The sequence below is a fragment of the Arachis stenosperma genome, chromosome 3, assembly GCF_014773155.1.
Source record: "Arachis stenosperma cultivar V10309 chromosome 3, arast.V10309.gnm1.PFL2, whole genome shotgun sequence".
NCBI classification, from domain to species: domain Eukaryota; kingdom Viridiplantae; phylum Streptophyta; class Magnoliopsida; order Fabales; family Fabaceae; genus Arachis; species Arachis stenosperma.
The window spans coordinates 16,847,571-16,868,878 of NC_080379.1; the positions used below are offsets into that span (position 1 = coordinate 16,847,571).

Here is a 21,308-nt window from a genome sequence, read left to right on the forward strand (position 1 = left end):
AAACATAACCCAAATTAAAAAAGTATATAAACAACAGCGGTTAAAAACCAGGAAATCAGCACCAACCATAGAATCTTTCTTCCAAATCAATACAATAAATCAAATATATACACCTCCACGCATATGCAGCTCACCCATTTCAATCAATCATCAACTAAATCCTTTGCATGAACAGCTATTCATGAAATAAACAACCAACAAGCAACTAACCTTTGGTAGCAGCGAGCAGGAGGGGAAAACTACGGCATTGGGGGCGTTCACGCCAAAACAGCGGCGGCGCGAAGAAGCTCCGGCCATCAGCACTGGGTCAAGTGTGATGGTGTGCCATCCCGGATGCGTATGGTTGGCGGCGCGGCAACGGCTACCGGTAGCTCCTCGGCGACGTCAACGTTCGACGGTGGCGTGAGGAAGGCGCGTGGGAAGAAGGGAGCAGTGCACGACCTCCGTGAATGGCCGACCTTGATTCTTGCGGGAGGAGCGTGTGGGTGGCGCCGGATGTCCAGTTTGCAGTGGAGTACCGCTGGAGGCCCTGTTGTAGCGCCGACAGTAGGGGATGTTGGGGTGTGGCTGTTGTATTTTCGAATTTTGGGGGGGGGGGGAGAGGGGGGTTGTGTGGGTGGGTGGGAGTTAGGTTTTGGTGGGTGAAGGGGGTGTTTTTACTCTATTAAACTAATTTTAAAATCCATTGTAGCCATTGTATAGATACTACATTGGTTCCCTAGCGGGACTCATCAATAATAAAGTAATATCAACATAATTAAGAATTTTATTTTTTTAATAAAAATAAACTTAGCTTGTTAAAATATTTTTATATTTTATGAATATATTTGATATACGATTTGATCCGTAAATATGTAAACTGGGTCGGATTCAAACTTAAAACACGTAGATATTAAATCCGATCCGATTCGATAGTTTTAATGCGAATCGAATCAAAATTTTAATTATATCTAATCCACATTCGCAATTAGTTACACAAAATATTAGTAAATCAAAATTAAATATTTATAATTATTTTTTTTCTACAATTTTATTATATCATATTATATTGTTGTCTTTTTAAACATCACAGGTTAATAAGGTAGTTATCACAATAATGGCATGAGCTTAATTAATTCAGATTAAATTGGAATTCAAAAAAAAATCTTCTAAAGTGATAAAGTAAAAAATATTATCAAATTTACTACTTTCACAAAAGCAAGCTATTCATTTAAATTGTTTAGAAATCATAATTACTAAAATACAACGTTTGAATATTGCAAATGCAAATGCAACATTTAGCATTTACATTACTGTAAAAATTACGGGAGGTTATAGTAGTTTTAAGAATGCACGTAAATCGTTACAAAATATAGCAGTTTACGTTGGAACACGTGTGGATAAAGTGTAGCAATTTCTGAAAGAATGCAAATATGCAAAAATGAAAAAATCGCAGTGTCCATATTGCAATTTTTTCTCAAATGACTCATTGCACAAACTGCAGGTGGGTGTAACAGTTTACATGTGCTTATAAATTCGCTACAGGAGGCACTAACGGATTCTTTATTTCAATTGAAATCAAAAGTTTAGAGGGAAAAGTTTATTTAGAGAGAGAGAGAGTTATGGATTGAGAGAAGGAAAAGACTTGGATAGGATTTGGACAGTTGAGATTCCTAGAGGCGCCATTTTTAAGCGGGACCATGGTGGACGAAGGCAGCTGGTACCGACTCAACACCGTTGCTCATGTTGCCGGTGGCATCAATGAAGAGGTAAGTTTGTTTTCTTTGAGTTAAGCCCCACTTTGGTCCCTGAGATTGGCGAGTTGCATTGAATTAGTCCTCGAAATCCCAATTGCACTAAATTAGTCCCCAGATTCGAAAAAATGCACTACATTAGTCCTTCTCCCAATTTTCGTCACCAGAACACTGTCGCCGTCAGTGACGTGGCCAGTTCTTGCCACGCTAGACAGAATGAGACGACGTCATTTCTAATTTGGCGCTAAACACCCCTTTGAACGACACTGTTTGTATGTGATGAGAAATAAAACATTAGGCACCTTTTTTGTTTCTACTCTTCGTCTTCTACTTCTCCATCAGTGTAGAGAAAAAAAATGTTTCTCTTCCATGAGTGACCCAAAGTAGCAACAGGTGGCTGCAATAGGATTTTTCGAGACCATTGGAACACGACGTTTGCTGTGCAGTTGTTGGAAGAGTACATTTGCCACTACAGGGATCTTCTGTGTCGTCACTGAGGTTAGTGAGGATGAAATTTTTTTTTTCAAATTTAATGGAATGCTGTGATGTGTGTTGATCATGGTTAAGTGTTTCGTATATTGTTAGTTCACAAGTTTTAAAGCAGATTTTGTGTTAGGGTTTTGTTTTGATATTTTGTGAGACTGTGTTTATGGGTTTTTTTTTATGCTCTGTTTCAATGGTGGAAGAATCAGCCCCATCGAAGGCAATAAGCCCACTGCCCTGGCTGATAACACTTCACCACCTAACATCACAGAATCAACAAATCCTAATGAAGCTGTCTACGACAAAGAGAGACCAGGAGTTACAGTAAGATATCACTTCAATTCATCTCTACTATAGGAAAAAAAGAAGGTTAAATGTGGTTGTAATGTGATGGTTTCGATTTCAAATTGTTGGAATTTTCAGTGGCCAAAGCAATTGAATGCCCCACTTGAGGTTGTTGATTCTTAGATTGCTGATATAATTGAGCTCGAAAAAGCTAGGCAATGGAAGGTAATTTATTTACATACATGTTATTGGTCATGAGACTCTTCATTTATGCAGCTACAATTGTTGCGTGCTATGTGATTGCAGAGACCATGGAACAACAAAATTATTTCTGTTTTAATCGTGGTTATGTTCAAAATTACCGCACCTAGGGAGAACATTACATAAGGATTGGAACTCATTTTTTTCTTTTTTCAATAGCTTTTACTTATTAGAATGTCTTATCTGAATATCACTTTTTTGGGGGTGAAGGGGCTTGAACTGATACCGTCATAGAATTTCACTTCAATCTTTGTAATGCAAGCTGTTGGCTCAGTCATGACTAACAAGTACAACGAAGGATATCCTGGTGCAAGATATTATGGTGGAAATGAGTATGTCACTCACTTTTCTTCTTTGTGTTTGTTCACTCTTGATAATTCAACAAACACAATAATATACAGTGACTAGCATTTTGGATTTTATTATTGGACTCCTGCTGCTAGTCCAATTAAAAAATTGTTGCCTTTCTTCCTCAAGGTACATTGATATGGTAGAAAGACTATGTCAGAAGCGTGCCCTCGAGGCATTTAGGTTGGATCCAGCTAAATGGGGAGGTAACTGCACAATAACTATATTGGTATACCCTTTTATTTGGCTTTGTTGATTGCACATTATTTCATCTTGTTGGTCATTGGCTTGTTGTTCTAATTGTTCTAAGCTTGCAGGTGGACATGATCTATTCTTTGTGATTACCTTTTTTGTTCCCTTTCTTCTTCTACCACTTGAGGCACACGAGTTTTTGTTCATAATTCAGAAGTAGCATTTAGGTTGAATTCTCTTGTAGACTTTTTGCTGGTTAAATTTCAAAATGAATGCTCATGAGCTTTCTTGATATTCAGTAGATTCTTTTAAACTATTTAGGTGTCAATTTTTCTCATATGTTATTACCCATAAACTGTAGTGAACGTTCAGCCTCTATCTGGGTCTCCTTCAAATTTTCAAGTTTATACTGCATTGCTAAAACCTCATGACAGAATCATGGCACTTGATCTTCCTCATGGTGGACATATTTCTCATGGATACTAGGTATTTTCAATTTCCATCATCCACCATTTCTTGTGATAATGAAATCTATCAAGTTCATGGGTTATTGGTAATTTCTTTTGGCAATTTCTTTAAGGATTAGATAGAAATCACTTTGTAGTTATTCATAAAAATTTAATGCTTTTATTACATATCTATTTATGTATAATTCTTATTAGTTGAGACTTTGTTAGGGTTAGCCTCTGTTGTGGACCACCGGAGAACAGGACGGCACCCACACCCACACCACTCTGGAACACTCGATGCTCTACTGGTTCCTCTGGAGATCCTTCTGTTTGACCGCAGGGAACTCTGGCTCCCACTTGCATTCATGATCCTAAACCCAGAAAGCTGCACAGTGAGGAAGAAGACGAAGAACCAGGAAAAGTGGGTGGAAGAAGAAGAGGAAGAAGTTAGGGCAGAAATCTTGGTTATAAAAGGGGACAAGGACTAAATTAGAGCTAATCAAATTTATTGTCATGTTATCTTACCGTTGCTGGGTCCAGCGTGGCAAGAACTGGCCACGTCACTGACGGCGTCAATGCCTCGGTGACGAAAATCGGAAGAAGGACTAACGTGGTGCATTTTTTCGAATCCGGGAGACTAATTTAGTGCAATTGGGATCTCGAGGACTAATTCAGTACAACTCGCCAATCTCATGGACCAAAATGAGGCTTAACTCGTTTTCTTTTAAGCATTAAAGTTAATAAAAAATATAGTATCTAGGGTGCAGGAATTAGAATAATGAATTTAAGATTTATAGCTTAATATTTGAAATTTAAGATTTAAAATTTTAAATGTAGAAGGTTTGTCCTTTAGTAGTTGAGATTTAGGATTCAAATTTTAAATATAGAGTTTAAGGTTTGTAGGTTAAATTTTAAATATAGTATTTAAAAATTAAGATTTTAAATTTTAAATTTAGATTGTTTGTAGTTTAGTATTTGAAATTTTACATTTAAATCTTAAACTTTCAATTTTAAACTTTAAATTTTAAAATTTAGGACTTATAAATTTAAAAGTTGGAGATGTTTTACTTGTTCTAAAGTACATTAAGATTTATTTTATTTTTTTATGTAAAAGTTTATACGTATTATTTTTCTATTTTAATAAAATTAGTTTTAAAAAAAATGTGAAGCTAAAATTTTAGTTAAGATTGGATAGACAAGACACTCGTAGTTTTTGTATCGGATTATAAATTATGGTTTAGACTTATAAGTATTAGAATTTAATTTGGGTGTGGTTATTTTTCTTACATTATGCAGCCAAGTAGGTGTATTTACAGTATTCGAAGACAACAGAATATGCCTTTGCATAAAAGGATCATACCTTATTTGGAGAGGGTTGGTTTGTACCACTTGACTAGGCTGAACACGTGTTGATTCCGGCTGGATGAGTTCCTGGTCAGTGCATTCATTGAAAGGTGGTACCCTGAGACGCACACCTTTCATATGCCGTTTGGAGAGTGCACCATCATGCTACAGGATGTGGCATATCAGCTAAGGTTGCCCGTCGATGAAAAGGTTGTATCTGGGTGTCTTACAGACTTCGAACAGTTTATGGAGGATGGCAGACCGGCTTGGGAGTGGTTTCAGGAGTTGTTCGGTGAGTTGCCGCCACCGGATAAGGTCAAGCAGTTCACAGTCCACTTCACATGGTTCCATAAGAGGTTTAGGGTGCTACCAGTGGATGCAAGTGAAGATTCTGTACGCATATATATACATGCCTACATTATGATGCTGCTATCTGATGCGTGAGCATCTTTCCTATCTTTTCATAGTGAATTTGCTTTTAAATTGTTGAGTTTAATCAAGAATTAATTATCTCTTAACCACTATGGATGCTACTTTGAGTCTTGTGCAATTCTGTTTATTTTAGGTAGCATTTGGCTGGATTTGATGGAGATGAAGCCTACATAAATAGAAGGAGTACAAGAATTGAAGGAGATAACCAGCGAGGAGCGGCGCGTGCGCGTACCTGACACGTGCGCGTACCTGACGCGTGCGCGTGATTTAAAGGTTTACACAGCGATGCGTACGCGTACCTGACGCCTACGCGTGATGGACGCGTACGCATGACATGCGCCACGTGCAAAAAATACAGAAAATGCTGGGAGCGATTTAGCATTGGTGCCTCACACCAAGTAAAGCGCATCTTTTCACCAAGTTAGGCGTGGATCCTACGAAGCAAGTGGTCCCCATCCATCAATTGAAGACTTGCTGATTGCTATAATTAATTCTGATTTAAATTTAAATTTTATTTTAAAATAGGAAAATATTATTTTAATTTTAGAAAATAGATTTTTAAATTAATTAGGATTAGATATAAAAGAGAAAAGAAATTTCTCTTCTGGGATTATTCCATCTCATCCCAAAAATTCACAGTTTACCAGAATCTTAGTTTTGACTCTGAACCATGAGCAACTAAACCTCCACTGTTAAGGTTAGGAGCTCTGTCTATTTGTATGGATTGATTCTATTATTTTTCTATTTTAATTTATGTATTGATTTATAAATTTAATAATTATTTTCGTTCTTTATCTTATGAATTTGGGTGGAACGGAAGTATGATCCTCTTTCTAATTGAGTTCTTGTATAACTTGGAAAAGCTCTTTACTTGAACAACAGCTTGAAAACATATTCTCCTAAATTTCTAATTAACTGGATTTAACGGAATACGTGCCATATAATCCTCTTATATTTGGATAATTAGAATTTTTGTGGCATAATAACTAGAGTTAAACTTTACCTCTAATTGGAATTAATTGACCAAGGAACTGGCGGTTGATGAATTTTAGAGGAGACTAGAAAGGTCTAAGGAATTAGGGTCTAGTCACATATAGTTTGCCATGAATTAAATCTTGCATGATTAAAATAAATTAATAAGAAAGATCAATCCGAAAAATAGATAACTCTGAAACATTAACTGCCTTCTTCATATTATTTTCCCAACCTATTTATTGCCTGTCTTCTGATATTCTGAATTTATTGTTTAATGCTTTTGAACTCTCAAACCCTATTTTCTCCTTGTCTAACTAAGTAAATTAATCAACCATTGGTGCTTGATCCATCAATCCTCATGGGATCGACCCTCACTCACCTGAGGTATTACTTGGTACGACCCGGTGCACTTGTCGGTTAGTTTGTGGTTGTAAATTTTGCACCACTATTCACTCAGTTGTTTGGTGACAAGAGTGCAGATCAGATAAATATTCGGTGGTTGCCATTTATGGTGAGACTTGATGAGATGGGCACTTATAGCTAGGGTTCAGCTGCGTTGGCATGCCTATATCGATGCATGTGTTGGGTGGCCAGCAGAAATGTGATGAACTTGGTAGGCCCCCTACAGCTATTACAATCTTAGATCTTCTGGTCCCCACTCTTAGGCCGCATAGATTTGACGTTTTTCCTTTTCTGTTGGCATCCAGGTATCGATCGATGCACTTAGGGTTTCATTATTTGTTTCAAGTTATTAACGTTTTAGATCCCGAATTAAACATTCATATCAGATTATTATCTTCCAGGTGGGCCACTTATTTACCCACATCTGACGAAAAGGAGCAAAGAATTATCCAGTTTCGTCTTGTATTAGACCAGTTGGGTAGTCAAGATGTAAGTTGTTTGTGTGCGGTTCGAAGTTTTATTACCTGTTCGCCGACATGTCTGTATATAGTGTTCTAATGGTAGATTCCGTTATGATTTTCAAATTGTGTGGGAGCCTTATGCTACGCTTGACGTACTTGCCATTGTTCATCCGGAGATTCTAGTTGAGGAGCACAGTCGGTTATAGCGGGCAGTCATTAGCGTGATATATTTTGCTGTGATTGAGTGGCATCAAGTTGATAGGGTGGTCCCACATCGCACGTACAATCCCTGAGAAAAAATTGATACGTACCCAACGAGAGGTTACTGGTAGGAGTCATTTCAGCCACAATATACTCAGACTGATGCCTGTCAAACAGAGTAACGGTAAAACGTCTCGATTCTCTCAAGTTGCTATTGCCTTCACTAGAGCCTGGAAAAACTGTTGTCCAGTTCCCAATTGCGCCTCTACCGTCTGTCCTCGAGGCACAAATAGCTCTGCAAGCCTCCAGTATGTGGACTTCACCAATGCAGTGACCAATAGATTTCGTGTGCCTTTCAATACATAATTAACACACTCGAATATGTTCGTCGTCATATGGCCAAACCGTTTGCTGCCATCCTGGTGCTGGGTCCACTTATCGTACTCCATTATGTTCGCCCAATCACACATGACTGAATTTTCAGTCCTCATAATATCAAGCCAATAGTCAAACTCTGCCTCAATATTTGCATAAGCAGCATTTACAAGTAGCCGTCTCTCATCCCGACCCTTGAAACTGAGGGAGAAATTAGCTGCAACGTGACAAATGCAAAACGCTCAATATGCATGAGGTGGTAGTCAACCACTGTTAGGTGCCTCTAGTGCAGCCTTAATGCCATTGTGCCTGTCAGAGATCACCATAATACCTTCTTGCGGAGTCACATGCTATAGCAAATTGGTCAGGAAAAAAGCCCAGGACTTCGCATTTCCCCCTTCTACAAGTGCAAAGGCAATGGGAAAGATATTCGAGTTTTCGTCTTGCGCGATAGCTAGAAACAAAGTACTGCCATACTTCCCATACAAATGAGTACCGTCGATGGTTACCAGTGGCTGGCAATCTCAAAATGCCACAATGTAAGGAGAAAATGTCCAGAAAAGACGATAAAAGTACATGATAAATTCATCAACCTAATCACTGACTTGTACCAGAGAATTCTTCAACTACACCACAGTTCCCTCCATGATGGACTACACACCAAGGATCCAACGAGGCAACTTGGCATACGATTCTTTCCAATCTCCGTAGATCTGTGCAACTGCCTTCTGTTTTACCATCCAAACCTTCCTATAACTAGGCATGAATCTGTAGGTTACTTCAATAGCTTCCTGCAACACCTTTAGCATAATTGCTGCATCGGTTCTAACTAACGGAAAGATCTTTGCACAAATGACATGATAATCAAGTTGTCGGTGATTGCTTGAAATTGATATAGCCAAGCAAGTGTGAGGTCTGTTGTATCTTCTAACCTCCCAAATACTCTTTCGTTGTCAAAGTGTGATGCGAATCAGTCACGTGCAACCTTTACCGAACTCCTTGCATCTCCTATGATATTTGAGATGATCTGACTCTATTACCCTGTATTCAACTCCACGAGACCACGACGGATGCTATAATAACCCTTTACACTCAACATAGCTTCCTCCTTAGTTAAAAAAGATTAGCCAATCTGAAATTTCATGGCAGGATTTCCCTCATGCAATCCCTAACCCTTAAAGGTAGGATCTATGTCTGGTTGCTGGCCGACGGCTTCCAAGTTCAGTGTTGAGAAATGTGGAGGATGTTGCTATGTCCCAGAACTTGATGTCCCCTGATGTGTAGGTGTGGGTTCTTCGATGTATCCTCATCATTGTCCCCCACGATGTGAGCAGGCTCTTCATCCAAATTATCCTCTCGCATCGCATTTTTAGTCCGATCCGGTTACCCTTGCATGAAATATTCGGAATCATATGGAGTGACCTAGCTATCTCAACTGCAACAAATGGAGGATCAACCAACAGACAAGCAAGTACAACGACAGACATGGAGGTAGAAGCACCCCACCATAGTCGACTGAGGATTTAGCACTGATGTCCCAGAACTGTCGACACCATCTTCTAACTTGGCATACAACTCATGTATTCTCACTTCCGGAAACTTCGCCGACAATGAAACAAAACCTGCATATCTTCGTCCGACCCTATCACAAATGTTTCATATTTTACCCCAGTTGACACAACCGCAATAGGAATCTTGTAAAATAATTTCTTTATCCACTTTGTCTCACACACCCCCACCCTTTGCAATATATTCGTTTTAGCTCTTACAACGTATTTGATGATCGGATAAAAATACTTACTTGTTCTCTATCAGTAAACTTAACGTCGTGCCTTTTACATTTTTGAATTTTTCCGGAGCAATGTACTAGAACTAAAAAACTCTTCTCACTATTCATTTGTGAAAATGACAATCTACTACTACATTATTGCCTCCTGCTTGGTATTTATAGGCATTTCTTATATGAAGAAACCACTATACACTCACATGGTTTCTAGGCTAGCTATTTGTAAAGAAACCGCTATAAAGGTTTCACAATTTTTTCATTGTTGCATTTTTTCAAAAATTGCTATAGGGTGTAGCGGTTTTTACGCACGCGGATCCCAACAAAATCGCTATATTCTTTAGCGGTTTATGTGCATTTCTGAAACCACTATACTTTCTTGTAGTTTCTATAGTAATATAAATATTGTAAATGCTTTTATAATTTGCAAAAATTATAATATAGTAATTTTAAACTCCAAACATTTTAATTAAATAACTTGCCATTTTTCACGAGATGTCCGTAATTATTTTAAGGAAAAGTCTAGGGACCATCAATTTTGGTATTTTCTGGCCAACACTTAACTATCAAAACAAAAGTGATATAATCTCACACCATTAAAACATTATTGATAACCAAATGATGGTTACAAACACCAAGATTACTGGTTCTAACATTTCTCTTATTTTAATTTAAAAATAAGTAACTTTTTATTCTCTTCCGTAAAAAAACTTTATTGTCATTTTGTAAAGTTAGATTGAAGTAATGAAGTGTGGAAGAAAGCGCGTGTTTGCACAGAGGCAGAGTGGGAGTGTGGTGGTGTTTACTGTTTAGTGATAGTTTCAACTTTCATAGCGTCAACATGTGTCGTTGCCACCTCACAGTCACAGTCTCTCACTTCACACTTCACTCCCCACCACCCACTCACCAACTCCTTCCCTTCCTTTTTCCCTTTCAACTTTCAACTGACTCCAACTGAATTCAACTCTCTCTCTTTCTCTCAACTGGCCATGGCTGCTGCTGCTTCTTCCTTCTCCACCATCTCCTTCCGCTCTTTCTCTCTCAACAACCGCCCTTCCCTCTCTCTCCCACTCCCAACAACCTTCACTCTCACCTCTTCCCACCGCCATTCCCCTTCCACTCTCTTCACTTCCTTCCTCCCACACACTCCTCTCATCCGCTCTCCCCCAACCCCCATTCTCGCATCCGGAGGAGGAGGAGGAGGCCATGGCGGAGGACACACCGGTGGCGGCGGAGGAGGAGGAGACCACGATGGCGAAGCCGACGACAGGGGCCGCAACAGGGAGGAGGCACTGCTGGTGCTAGCGGAGGCCGGGAGGCCGCTCGAGAAATTGCCGGCGGATTTGGCGGCTGCGATTCAGGCAGGTCGGGTTCCCGGCTCAATCGTGAAGAGGTTCCTTGAGCTCGAGAAATCGGCGGTGTTCCGGTGGTTGTTGAACTTCGGAGGGTTTAAAGAGAGGTTGCTGGCCGATGATTTGTTCCTTGCAAAGGTCGCCATGGAATGCGGTGTTGGCATCTTCACTAAGGTTCCCTCCATTTTTCACTCCCTTCCTCAATTTTCGGTTACAAAGTGCACATTTGTGTCTGCTGTTAATTAATCTTAATTACTCTAAGATTAGGGGCTAAATAGTAATTAATAGTAACTATTTGCATTTGGTGGTTCTCAGACTGCTGCGGAGTTGGAGAAGCGTAAAGAGAATTTCACGAAGGAGCTTGATTTCGTTTGTGCTGATGTGGTATGTATCTCCTTTTTGCTTATATATTGTTTTAGAGAACAATTTGATGTACATTTTATATCACTCAAATCATATACTATTACATGTGAATTTTTAGATTATAAGTTGTAAGAATAAAACATTGTTGCTGATATAGTGATATGACAATATAAAATAGGATAATAGTGTAAAATACTTTTATAATGACAGTGGCACAGTGCATCCGCATCAAAATCAATATTGTTTAGATTAGAGCTTAGATTGTTCATCTTTTGGCATTTGATTGTAATTGGAGTTTTCTGGATATTTGTATGCTGATTTTGCCATATACATACCTTACAAAAGAGAGGCGAAACTTTCATTATTGTTGTAATAATCCTTTGTTTTTTTGTTTTGTTTTGTTTTGTTTTTTTTGGGATAATGTTAATCTCTTTTGAAAACTACGTTTATTAATTATTATGTTTTGTTACGCAGCAGCTTATTCACGGTCTAATTTTTGTATATGTTTGATTTATTCTATTGTTGTTATTAACAGGTAATGGCAATCGTAGCAGATTTTATGCTTGTGTGGCTTCCGGCTCCAACTGTTTCTCTCCGACCTGCACTTGCCGTTAGTGCTGGGCCTATTGCTAAATTCTTCTATGGCTGCCCTGAAAATGCTTTCCAGGTCACCACCTTCCAGATTTTTCCTATATGTTTTATTTCCTTAAATATTATAAGTTATTATTGTGTTTGTATCTTACTTACATTTGTTTGGTTTTGCTTTTTATATAGGTGGCATTAGCTGGAACATCTTATACACTTATACAGAGAATAGGTGCTATTGTGGTATGTGCTGTTCCCTCGAAAATTCAAGCAGTCATTTTGTGGTTATGACAACTTTTAATGTCTCTGTCTCTTACTCTCTTGTACAGCGCAATGGAGCAAAGCTGTTTGCAGTGGGGACTGGTGCATCTCTGGTAATTTGATCCTTACATGCTTTCCCAATACTGAATTTAAATTCTTCTTCATTCTGTTGAAATGACTGAAATCTTTGTGCTTCTGGACTCACTCCTAGCTCTCGCAAGTGCCATACTGTTGTTTTTTGCTATATTCTTTCATATGTCCTCTGGACTCACTCCTAGCTCTCGCAAGTGCCATACTGTTGTTTTTTGCTATATTCTTTCATATGTCCTCAAAGCAAAAGAATTGTTAATATTGAAGAATTTTACATTATTTACTGCCTATGTCTTAGCATAAATTATGTACATGATTTTTCACCATATGACCCTGTCTCTCAAATGAAATGATTGAAGTTATTATAGGCTGAATTTCGTAGCATACGTATATATCTTGTAACTGAATTAAGTGGTTTAAGATCAAATCTCTGTCTCCGCGTCTATCTCACCATGTGATTGGTGTGTAAATTTTAGTCTTGCAATATAAATAGTGTGTGAGGTGACTGATAGAATTGCCTTTTCAGATTGGTACAGGTGTGACAAATGCATTGATCAATGCGCGAAAAGTTGTTGATAAATCTTTTGCTGCTGAGGCTGAGGATGTACCAATTTTATCAACTAGTGTTGCTTACGGTGTTTACATGGCTGTATCTAGCAACTTAAGGTATGGCTTTTATTATTGTTGCTATTATCAATAAAGATTATTACTACAATAACATAATTCTCTTGGATTGAATAATTCTTCGATGCTGGAACTGAGACAATCTCTGGTCATGCATAATATGTCAGTAAATCAATGATAAATGCAACTTTTCTATAAGAACACACCATAACATCGTTGAAATTCTTCTGTTGTTGTATAAGTTGAATGCTTGAATCTGAAGAATTGTCCTTGATACCAGGTACCAAATACTGGCTGGGATTATTGAACAGCGGATTCTCGAACCTCTTCTGCACCAACAAAAGCTATTGCTAAGTATTTTTTGCTTTGCCGTTAGGACTGGCAATACTTTCTTGGGCTCACTATTGTAAGATTCTTTATGAACTCAATGTTTCTACATAGTTTACAAGATTTGATTCTTTTTCAGTTGTTATTGTTCATTACATATATCTTCTATGAACAGGTGGGTGGATTATGCCCGATGGGTCGGAGTCCAGAAAATACGGGAATAAGCACAATTGATTTCAATTTGAGGACTTGTCACCATGGGATCAATTCATTATTGGAGTTATATTTTGTTGATTATTTAAATTTGCTCCCTGTATGTTGTATTTTTTGTTCTAATTTTGTTTGTATTCCTGCTGACAGCATAGTTGTACATTGAGCAATAACAGAGGTCAGCAAACACTGAGTCTTGAGTTTGCTGCCACCATTGAGGGTGGCCAACTGGTCATGGCCAATGCTGGTAAAAAAAATCCTTCTATCATAGCTTGCAGAAAGCTGCAGCATGAGATGAAGTTATGAGTCACATTTTTGTTAGACGAGCATGGCACTGCCTCTTGGCTCTTGATAATGATGCTTCTGTTGTGTTGTAGTGTTTTTTGAAATTATATTGGATAACAACAAATTCATAATTACATTTGCTTCATCATGAGCTTTATATTTTGTTTTTCGGAGTGGATCTAAAACTTGCAAGTCTTTAGTAATGTTTGGTTTTTTATTCGGCTACTTATGTAAGCTATATTGAGCTTCATTAAGGTTACGAACAGACGAACAGTTATCTTAACGGTAGTGGCTCATGAGATGAATAATTTTGGTGGCTGGTAATTATTCTAATCAGGTTTGGATTGAGGAAGCACCAATCCACGCTTGTAAAGTCTAAACTAGTTTTGTTGGAACATTTTAGGCTTGGTTTGATAAAACTTTTTCAAGATGTGTTTGTACTTTTAAAAAGAATAAATACCATAAAATACCTCTATTTGGTAAATTAAAAAGTCCAAATTGTTTGTGCTTGCGATTTTTAAAAGTTAGGGGTTCAAAATTAGCTTGTACTTATTAAATTTTATTTATTTTTTTGCACATATTTTTCGTTATTATATTGCCATTGAAATTCTCATATATTTTTAACTTCTCATCCTAACCTTCACAAATTCTAACACAGTCTTTGTATTTATATATTTTTTATTTTTCAACCTAATCTTCACAAATTTTAACACAAATATATCTCTATCACATGTTAGGTATGAACTTCTATTTATTTATATTATTTTTTTGTGCGTTTTTGTATTTTTTCAGTAGATCTACGATGTTTGTTTGTTTTTAATCTGTTTTTTAAAATGTGAAGAGGTTGACTTGGTTTATGAAAATTAATCATAAAATTTTCTTTACATGAACATTAGTTAAAATTATAATAACATGTGTAAATATAGATATATAATCAAAAGATGTGATCCGTAAAGATGAGCCAATATATAAAATAATTTTTTATTTTAAAATATTATATAAAATTTTAAAAAATTTAAAAAAAAATTATTTTTCATTATAAAATGTTTATTATAATTTTTTAAATCTTAAAAATTATTTTACTAAAGGCTTATACTTATTAAAAATCATTTTTAATTTGATTTTACTAAACATAAGTGCTGCAACTTTTAAAAAGTGGTCTTTTAAAAAACAACTTTTATAAATTACTTTTAAAAAGTAAAAATTTTACCAAATTAAGCCTTAATCCAATGTCCCAAGAAACAAACTCCTCAGCATTCGTTACAAAACCTAGTTTTTATTTCAAGCATTTAAGCATTAAGAAATATGATATAGAGGAAATAAAACAAACCGTCACCGTAGTCATACAATAAATTTGTACATTCCAATATTGTTGACCAAATTGATTAATTAATTAATTAATTAATTAATTCTTAAACTCCAGTACATTCTTTCAATTCATCAACTATCAGTCACAAAAAAGAATTCATCAACTATCAAAAATTATTCTGTGATTAATAATACCACTATATAACAAATTAGACCATATATAATTTATAAAATATAAAATTAACATCAATTATTTGATTTCATACCTTTTCATTTCTCTACTAACCTTGTAGCCGTATTGACAGGGCTTTGGTCAGCTTGGAGTGGGTAGAAAAATTCCCGGAGACTCGATTACGAGGTGGTCCAAGGGGACTGTCAGACCACTGTCCTCTTATAGTGGAAGATAAGAGATTGAGAGATGGCCCTAGACCGTTCAGAAGTCTTGACTCGTGGTTTACACATGAAGGTTTCTTAAGAATGGTAAAGGAAGAATGGAGAGGGTTACAAGAGATGCAATTCACGGATAAGCTGAAGGCTTTGGCAGGTCTTTTGAGAAGATGGCATAAAGACAAGTTTGGAGACATGGACAACAAAATTCTGCTGTTGGAGGAAGAGATTAAGAAGATTGATGACATGGTGGGTGATGGGACTTATGATGAAACGGTGGAGGCAAGAAGGAAAGCGCTTGTGACATGTTGCTCGAAGTGGTATGTTAGAAAAGAGTTACATTGGAAGCAGATGTCGCGATCAAGACATGCCAGGGACATAGATAAAAACACAAGGTACTTCCACAACATAGCTTCGGCGAGAAGGAGAAACAACAGGGTTGATGCATTGGTTATTAATGGAAGATTGATTAGGAATCAAGCTAGAATCAAGATTGCAATAAGGGACTTCTACAAAGACTTGTACCACCAGGAGAAGTCGCCATTGGTGGGGTTTAGAGACGGTCTGGTAGAGAAGATCAGTGAGGCTGATGCTTTGGCTCTGGAGATACAGCCGACCCTTGAGGAGGTTAGAGAAGCAGTGTGGGATTGTGACTCATCAAAGGCTCCTGGTTGTGACGGCTATAACATGAACTTCATAAAGAAGTGCTGGGCTGAAATTGGTTCTGAGTTCACGGAAGCGGTGTTGGACTTCTTCCAGTCCTCCAGGTTACCGGCGGATACTAATCTCACTTGGGTTGCTTTGGCTCCTAAGTTTACTGGAGCAAAGGAAATCAAGGACCTGAGGCCTATCAGTATGGTCGGGTGTGTATACAAAGTAATCTCTAAGATGCTGGTTAGGAGAATGCGAACAATAATGCCACAACTTGTAGGTGAGACACAGAGTGCTTTTGTTAAGGGCAGGAAAATCCATGACGGGGCTCTTATTGCTTGCGAAACTGTTCAATGGCTTAAACTGAGAAGAAAGGAAGCGGTGATAATAAAGTTAGACTTCCAGAAGGCATACGATAGAGTAAAGTGGAGCTTCGTGGATTTTGTTCTACAGAAAATGGGGTTTGGAAGAAGGTGGAGGGGGTGGGTTATGGAGTGCATCAGTACTTGCTCTATGTCAGTCTTGATAAACGGTTCACCTTCCAAGCCGTTTAAGATGGAAAGAGGTCTACGACAAGGTGACCCACTGTCCCCTTTCTTGTTTGTCCTTGTCGTTGATGTGTTACATAGGATGCTTGGGCAGGCGGTTAGAAACAGACGCATATCTCCACTACTGATAGGTAGAGATCAGGTTGAGCTGTCGCATCTTCAGTTCGCAGATGATACCATTTTATTCTGTCCTCCAGAGGAAGAGACAATCAAGAACTACAGGAGGATTCTTCGATGTTTTGAGCTGATGTCGGGGCTAAGCATCAACTTTGATAAATCTAGCTTGATTCCTATTAACTGTGATGCTCAGTGGGTTCAGCGTATGTGTTGCGTGCTGGGTTGCAAGGAAGCCTCCCTTCCAGTAAAATACTTGGGGATCTCGCTAGGAGCTAATCCAAGGTTGGTGAAGACTTGGAAGCCAATCATTGACAAGGTGGAGGAAAAACTCAGCCTTTGGAAAGCCAAAGTCCTTAACAAAGCCGGTAAGTTGGTGCTCATTAAAGCCGTACTAAATAGCCTCCCAGTATATTATTTAAGCCTGTATAAGATGCCGAAGGCTGTTGCGGAGAAACTTATTTCCTTACAAAGAAGGTTTTTATGGAGTAAGGAGGATGGTAGGAATGGTATGGCTCTGGTAAAGTGGGAGGTGGTGCAGGCGCCTAAAAAGCTTGGTGGGTTGGGTGTTGGGGATGCCATGTTGCGAAATACAGCCCTTCTTTTTAAGTGGTGGTGGCGCTTTTCTAAGGAGGATTGTCCGTTGTGGAAGAAGGTGGTTTGTTCGTGTAATAACCTGAACCCAAGTGTGCTGTTGTCCTCTCAGGTTTTACCCACTAAGGGGGGCCCATGGAAGGATATTTGCCAGATACAGTTCAAGAATCAGCAAGTAAGACAAAAGATGATTACTGGGTTAGCTATGGAGGTGGGTGATGGAAGAGGGACTCGATTCTGGGAGGATGTCTGGTTACGTGGTGGAGCTCTGAAAGATCAATTTCCGAGACTTTTCTCAGTTTCAAACCAAAGAGGATCTGTTATAGGGGATTGCGGGTTTTGGGATGGGGCTGAGTGGATATGGAACCTCCAATGGAGGCGAGAGCTATTCCAATGGGAGTTGAATCTAGTGAACCAGTTGCATGATGTATTAAGGCTGGTCAAATTGGATTATGGCAGTGAGGATAGAATTGTATGGAAATTTGATAAACAAGGGGTCTTTTCTACTAACTCTTTTTTGCAGGTACTACAGGAGGACATCATTCCGGAGGACATAACAAGCTACAACTTTACAAAGACAATCTGAAAAGGTTTAGTTCCACCAAGAGTTGAACTATTTGTCTGGTTTGTGTTGACTGGTAGGGTCAATACGAAGGAGAGACTGAGTCGGTTGGGAGTTATCCACCACGAAGATGTTGTATGTGTGCTTTGTAACAAGAACATTGAATATAGTCACCACTTGTTCCTTGGTTGTGATTTTTCTTGGCAGGTTTGGTGTGCTTGGTTATCATTTGTTGGGAGGCTATGGTCTTGCCCGGGGACGTTAAAAGGACATTTCATAAGTTGGACTGAGATATCAGCTAGCAAGGTGGAGCGCAAGAGGTGGTTGATGGGTTTTTGTGCGATTACATGGAACATTTGGCTAGAAAGGAACCGAAGAATTTTTCAGAATAAAGGAAGAGGGGTTGATGAGATCATTCATATGTCCTTCATGAACTATAAGGAGTGGTTAGGTGTAGATCCTTTTTGTTGTTGATGGCAATGCCGGAGATGACAAAGGGATAAGTATTAGTGTTGATAGGAGTTACTTAGATTGCTTTATGATATTCACTGATTCTTATGTTGCTTCGCTCCACTTGTTGTGTTGAGCTTCTCTCTTTCAAAAAAAAAAAGTAGTTAAATTGGGTTGATGTTCCCGCCTAGTGCACTGAATGGCTTCACTGATTCATGTTGAGTCACTGTTGCAGAAATGCAACTCCTTGATTCAAATCAAGCAGTTCCAAGCTCATCTCATCACCACTGGGAAATTCCAATCCCACCCTTCACGGACTAAGCTCATCGAGCTCTGCGCCCTCTCCCCTGCCGCCGGCAACCTCTCCTTCGCCGCCGAAATTTTCCGGCAAGTTAACGCTCCCAAAACCAACGACTGGAATGCCATCCTCCGAGGCCTCGCGCAAAGTCCAAATCCCACGAACGCCATCACGTGGTTCCGCACCATTTCACGCAGCCCCCAAAAGATCGATGCTTTAACGTGTTCCTTCGCACTCAAGGCATGCGCTCGTGCATTGGCACTTTCTGAAGGTACCCAAATACATTCTCAGATTCTGCGTTTTGGGTTTGATGCTGATGTGTTGTTGGTCACCACTTTGTTGGATGTGTATGCTAAAAGTGGCGATCTTGATGCTGCCAAGCAGGTGTTTGATGAAATGTCTATACGAGACATCGCGTCTTGGAACGTGATGATTTCTGGGTTGGCGCAGGGGAGCTGGCCTAATGAAGCTATAGATTTGTTTAATAGGATGAAGGAAGAGGGTTGGAGGCCTGATGAGGTGACTGTTCTTGGAGCGCTCTCGGCTTGTTCCCAATTGGGTGCTGTGAGGCAGGGAGAGATTGTTCACAGGTACATAATGGATGAGAAGTTGGATATGAATGGGATTGTTTGTAATGCAGTCATTGATATGTATGGAAAATGTGGTTTCGTCGATAAAGCTTATTTGGTCTTCAATAAGATGAGTTGCAAGAAGACTTTAATCACTTGGAACACGATGATCATGGCGTTTGCAATGAATGGTGATGGATATAAGGCACTTGATCTGTTGGATCAAATGGTTCTAGAAGGAATGCTTCCTGATGATGTATCATATCTTTCTGCATTATGTGCATGTAACCATGCTGGTTTGGTGGAAGAAGGGGTTAGATTGCTTGATACAATGATTGAGTGTGGGGTGAAGCCTAATGTTAAGCATTATGGGACTGTGGTTGATTTGTTGGGTCGAGCAGGACGGCTCCAAGAAGCCTATGATATTATAAACTCCATGCCTATGATACCTGATATAGTATTTTGGCAAACTTTGCTTGGGGCTAGCAAGACTTATGGGAATGTGGAGATGGCAGAGATTGCGTCGAAGAAACTAGTGGAGATGGGATCTAATGCTAGTGGGGATTTCGTCTTGTTATCGAATGTTTATGCTGCACAGCAGAGGTGGCATGATGTAGGGAGGGTGAGGGAGACCATGAAAAATAGTGATGTAAGGAAGGTACCGGGATTCAGTTACACAGAGATAGATGGCAAGATGCACAAGTTCGTGAACGCTGATCAAAGTCACCCGAATTCAAAAGAGATTTATATGAAGCTGGACGAGATCAGGTTTAAGATTAAAGCCTATGGATATGATGCTGAAACTAATCTTGTCTTGCATGATATCGGAGACGAGGACAAGGAAAATGTTTTGAATTTTCACAGTGAGAAATTGGCTGTGGCATATAGTTTGATTAGTACAAGAGATGGAACACCAATTCATGTAATAAAGAACCTTAGAATATGTGTAGATTGTCATGCTGTGCTAAAAATTATATCCAAAATTTATAGTAGGGAGATCATTGTGCGCGATAGAGCACGATTTCACAGATTTAAAGAGGGTGAATGTTCTTGCAGAGATTATTGGTGAATTAAGAAGTAAACAAATGCTTCTCATATCATTTTGACGTAGTTTCATAGATAAATTGGATACAGCTTTTTATTCTGCTGTACTTATTGTAATTGAAGTGAAATAAATGTCTGTGTAGACAAAGTTAGACTCTGGAAATTGACAATTTTTTGCACTTCTAATATTCTTTTGTTATTATGAGAAAGGAACATGTAAAGTAGCAACTGCAGCACACTCACAAACTCAATTAAGCACTAAAAGCAACGAGAACCATATATGAGAAGTCCATATGTTAAAGCAATTGAAACTAATCCATATATGGAAGAACGACTATCTTGTCAAAAATTGCATCTAAAATTTAGAACAAAGATTCTAAAATAATGCAGCATCACAAGACATATTCAGTTAACTATGAACTATCACTGGCATTCAGGACAATCACCATGAGCAATTTATAGCAGTTCCACCTCCATCTGTATAAGAACTAGGACATCCTTCACTCGTGAGCTAATCTTTTGGGTTGAGTTAGGTATATTCAATTTTAATAGGTGGCTTAATTAGCCACCTTCCATGTTTCTGAATTATGAAAATTTCCTAATCCCCCCAAAACAAAAGAAAATGCTGAACACGAATAAAAGAATTGACAGACAGGAGCATCCATTTCACCCCAACAATAGGTGTCTAGTCCTCCATAACTATAGCTAAACTACTTACAACTTCCAAAAATATGAAAAGGTTTAGTTGCAAGGATACCGTTTGAGCTGTATCATGGACCTATGAAGGGCAATAAAGATACAGATGCTACCATCCATAGCCTGGAAAACAAAAAAGGCATCACATAACAAATAATATAAAATAGAGAAATATATATAAAATACAGATGCATATATGATAAACTTTTTTATGAGTCGGCATTTCCAGAATAGAGACAGACAACTTGCTAAGAATACTACTTCAA

The 21,308-nt window shown here is 38.5% G+C and overlaps 2 protein-coding genes across 2 annotated transcripts; both read left to right on the forward strand.

The window, feature by feature from the left end:
• The first annotated feature begins 10,600 nt into the window (after window positions 1-10,600).
• On the forward strand, window positions 10,601-13,966 carry LOC130967630 (protein RETICULATA-RELATED 4, chloroplastic-like). Its single transcript, XM_057892575.1, has 8 exons — window positions 10,601-11,250; window positions 11,392-11,460; window positions 11,975-12,106; window positions 12,214-12,267; window positions 12,354-12,398; window positions 12,902-13,041; window positions 13,280-13,405; window positions 13,502-13,966. The coding sequence occupies exons 1-8, from the start codon at window positions 10,714-10,716 to the stop codon at window positions 13,548-13,550; spliced, it is 1,152 nt and encodes a 383-aa protein (XP_057748558.1). The 5' UTR covers window positions 10,601-10,713; the 3' UTR covers window positions 13,551-13,966.
• Window positions 13,967-18,634: 4,668 nt separating this feature from the next.
• LOC130965595 (pentatricopeptide repeat-containing protein At1g34160) lies at window positions 18,635-20,436 on the forward strand. Its single transcript, XM_057890364.1, has one exon. The coding sequence runs from the start codon at window positions 18,635-18,637 to the stop codon at window positions 20,369-20,371; it is 1,737 nt and encodes a 578-aa protein (XP_057746347.1). The 3' UTR covers window positions 20,372-20,436.
• Window positions 20,437-21,308: the final 872 nt, after the last annotated feature.

Coding starts and splice junctions, on each gene's coding strand:
- LOC130965595 (XM_057890364.1), top strand. CDS start 18,635: ATGGCTTCACTGATTCATGTTGAGTCACTGTTGCAGAAATGCAACTCC.
- LOC130967630 (XM_057892575.1), top strand. CDS start 10,714: ATGGCTGCTGCTGCTTCTTCCTTCTCCACCATCTCCTTCCGCTCTTTC. Junction 11,461..11,974: donor ATTTCGTTTGTGCTGATGTG/GTATGTATCTCC, acceptor TGTTATTAACAG/GTAATGGCAATCGTAGCAGA. Junction 13,406..13,501: donor ACTTTCTTGGGCTCACTATT/GTAAGATTCTTT, acceptor TTCTATGAACAG/GTGGGTGGATTATGCCCGAT.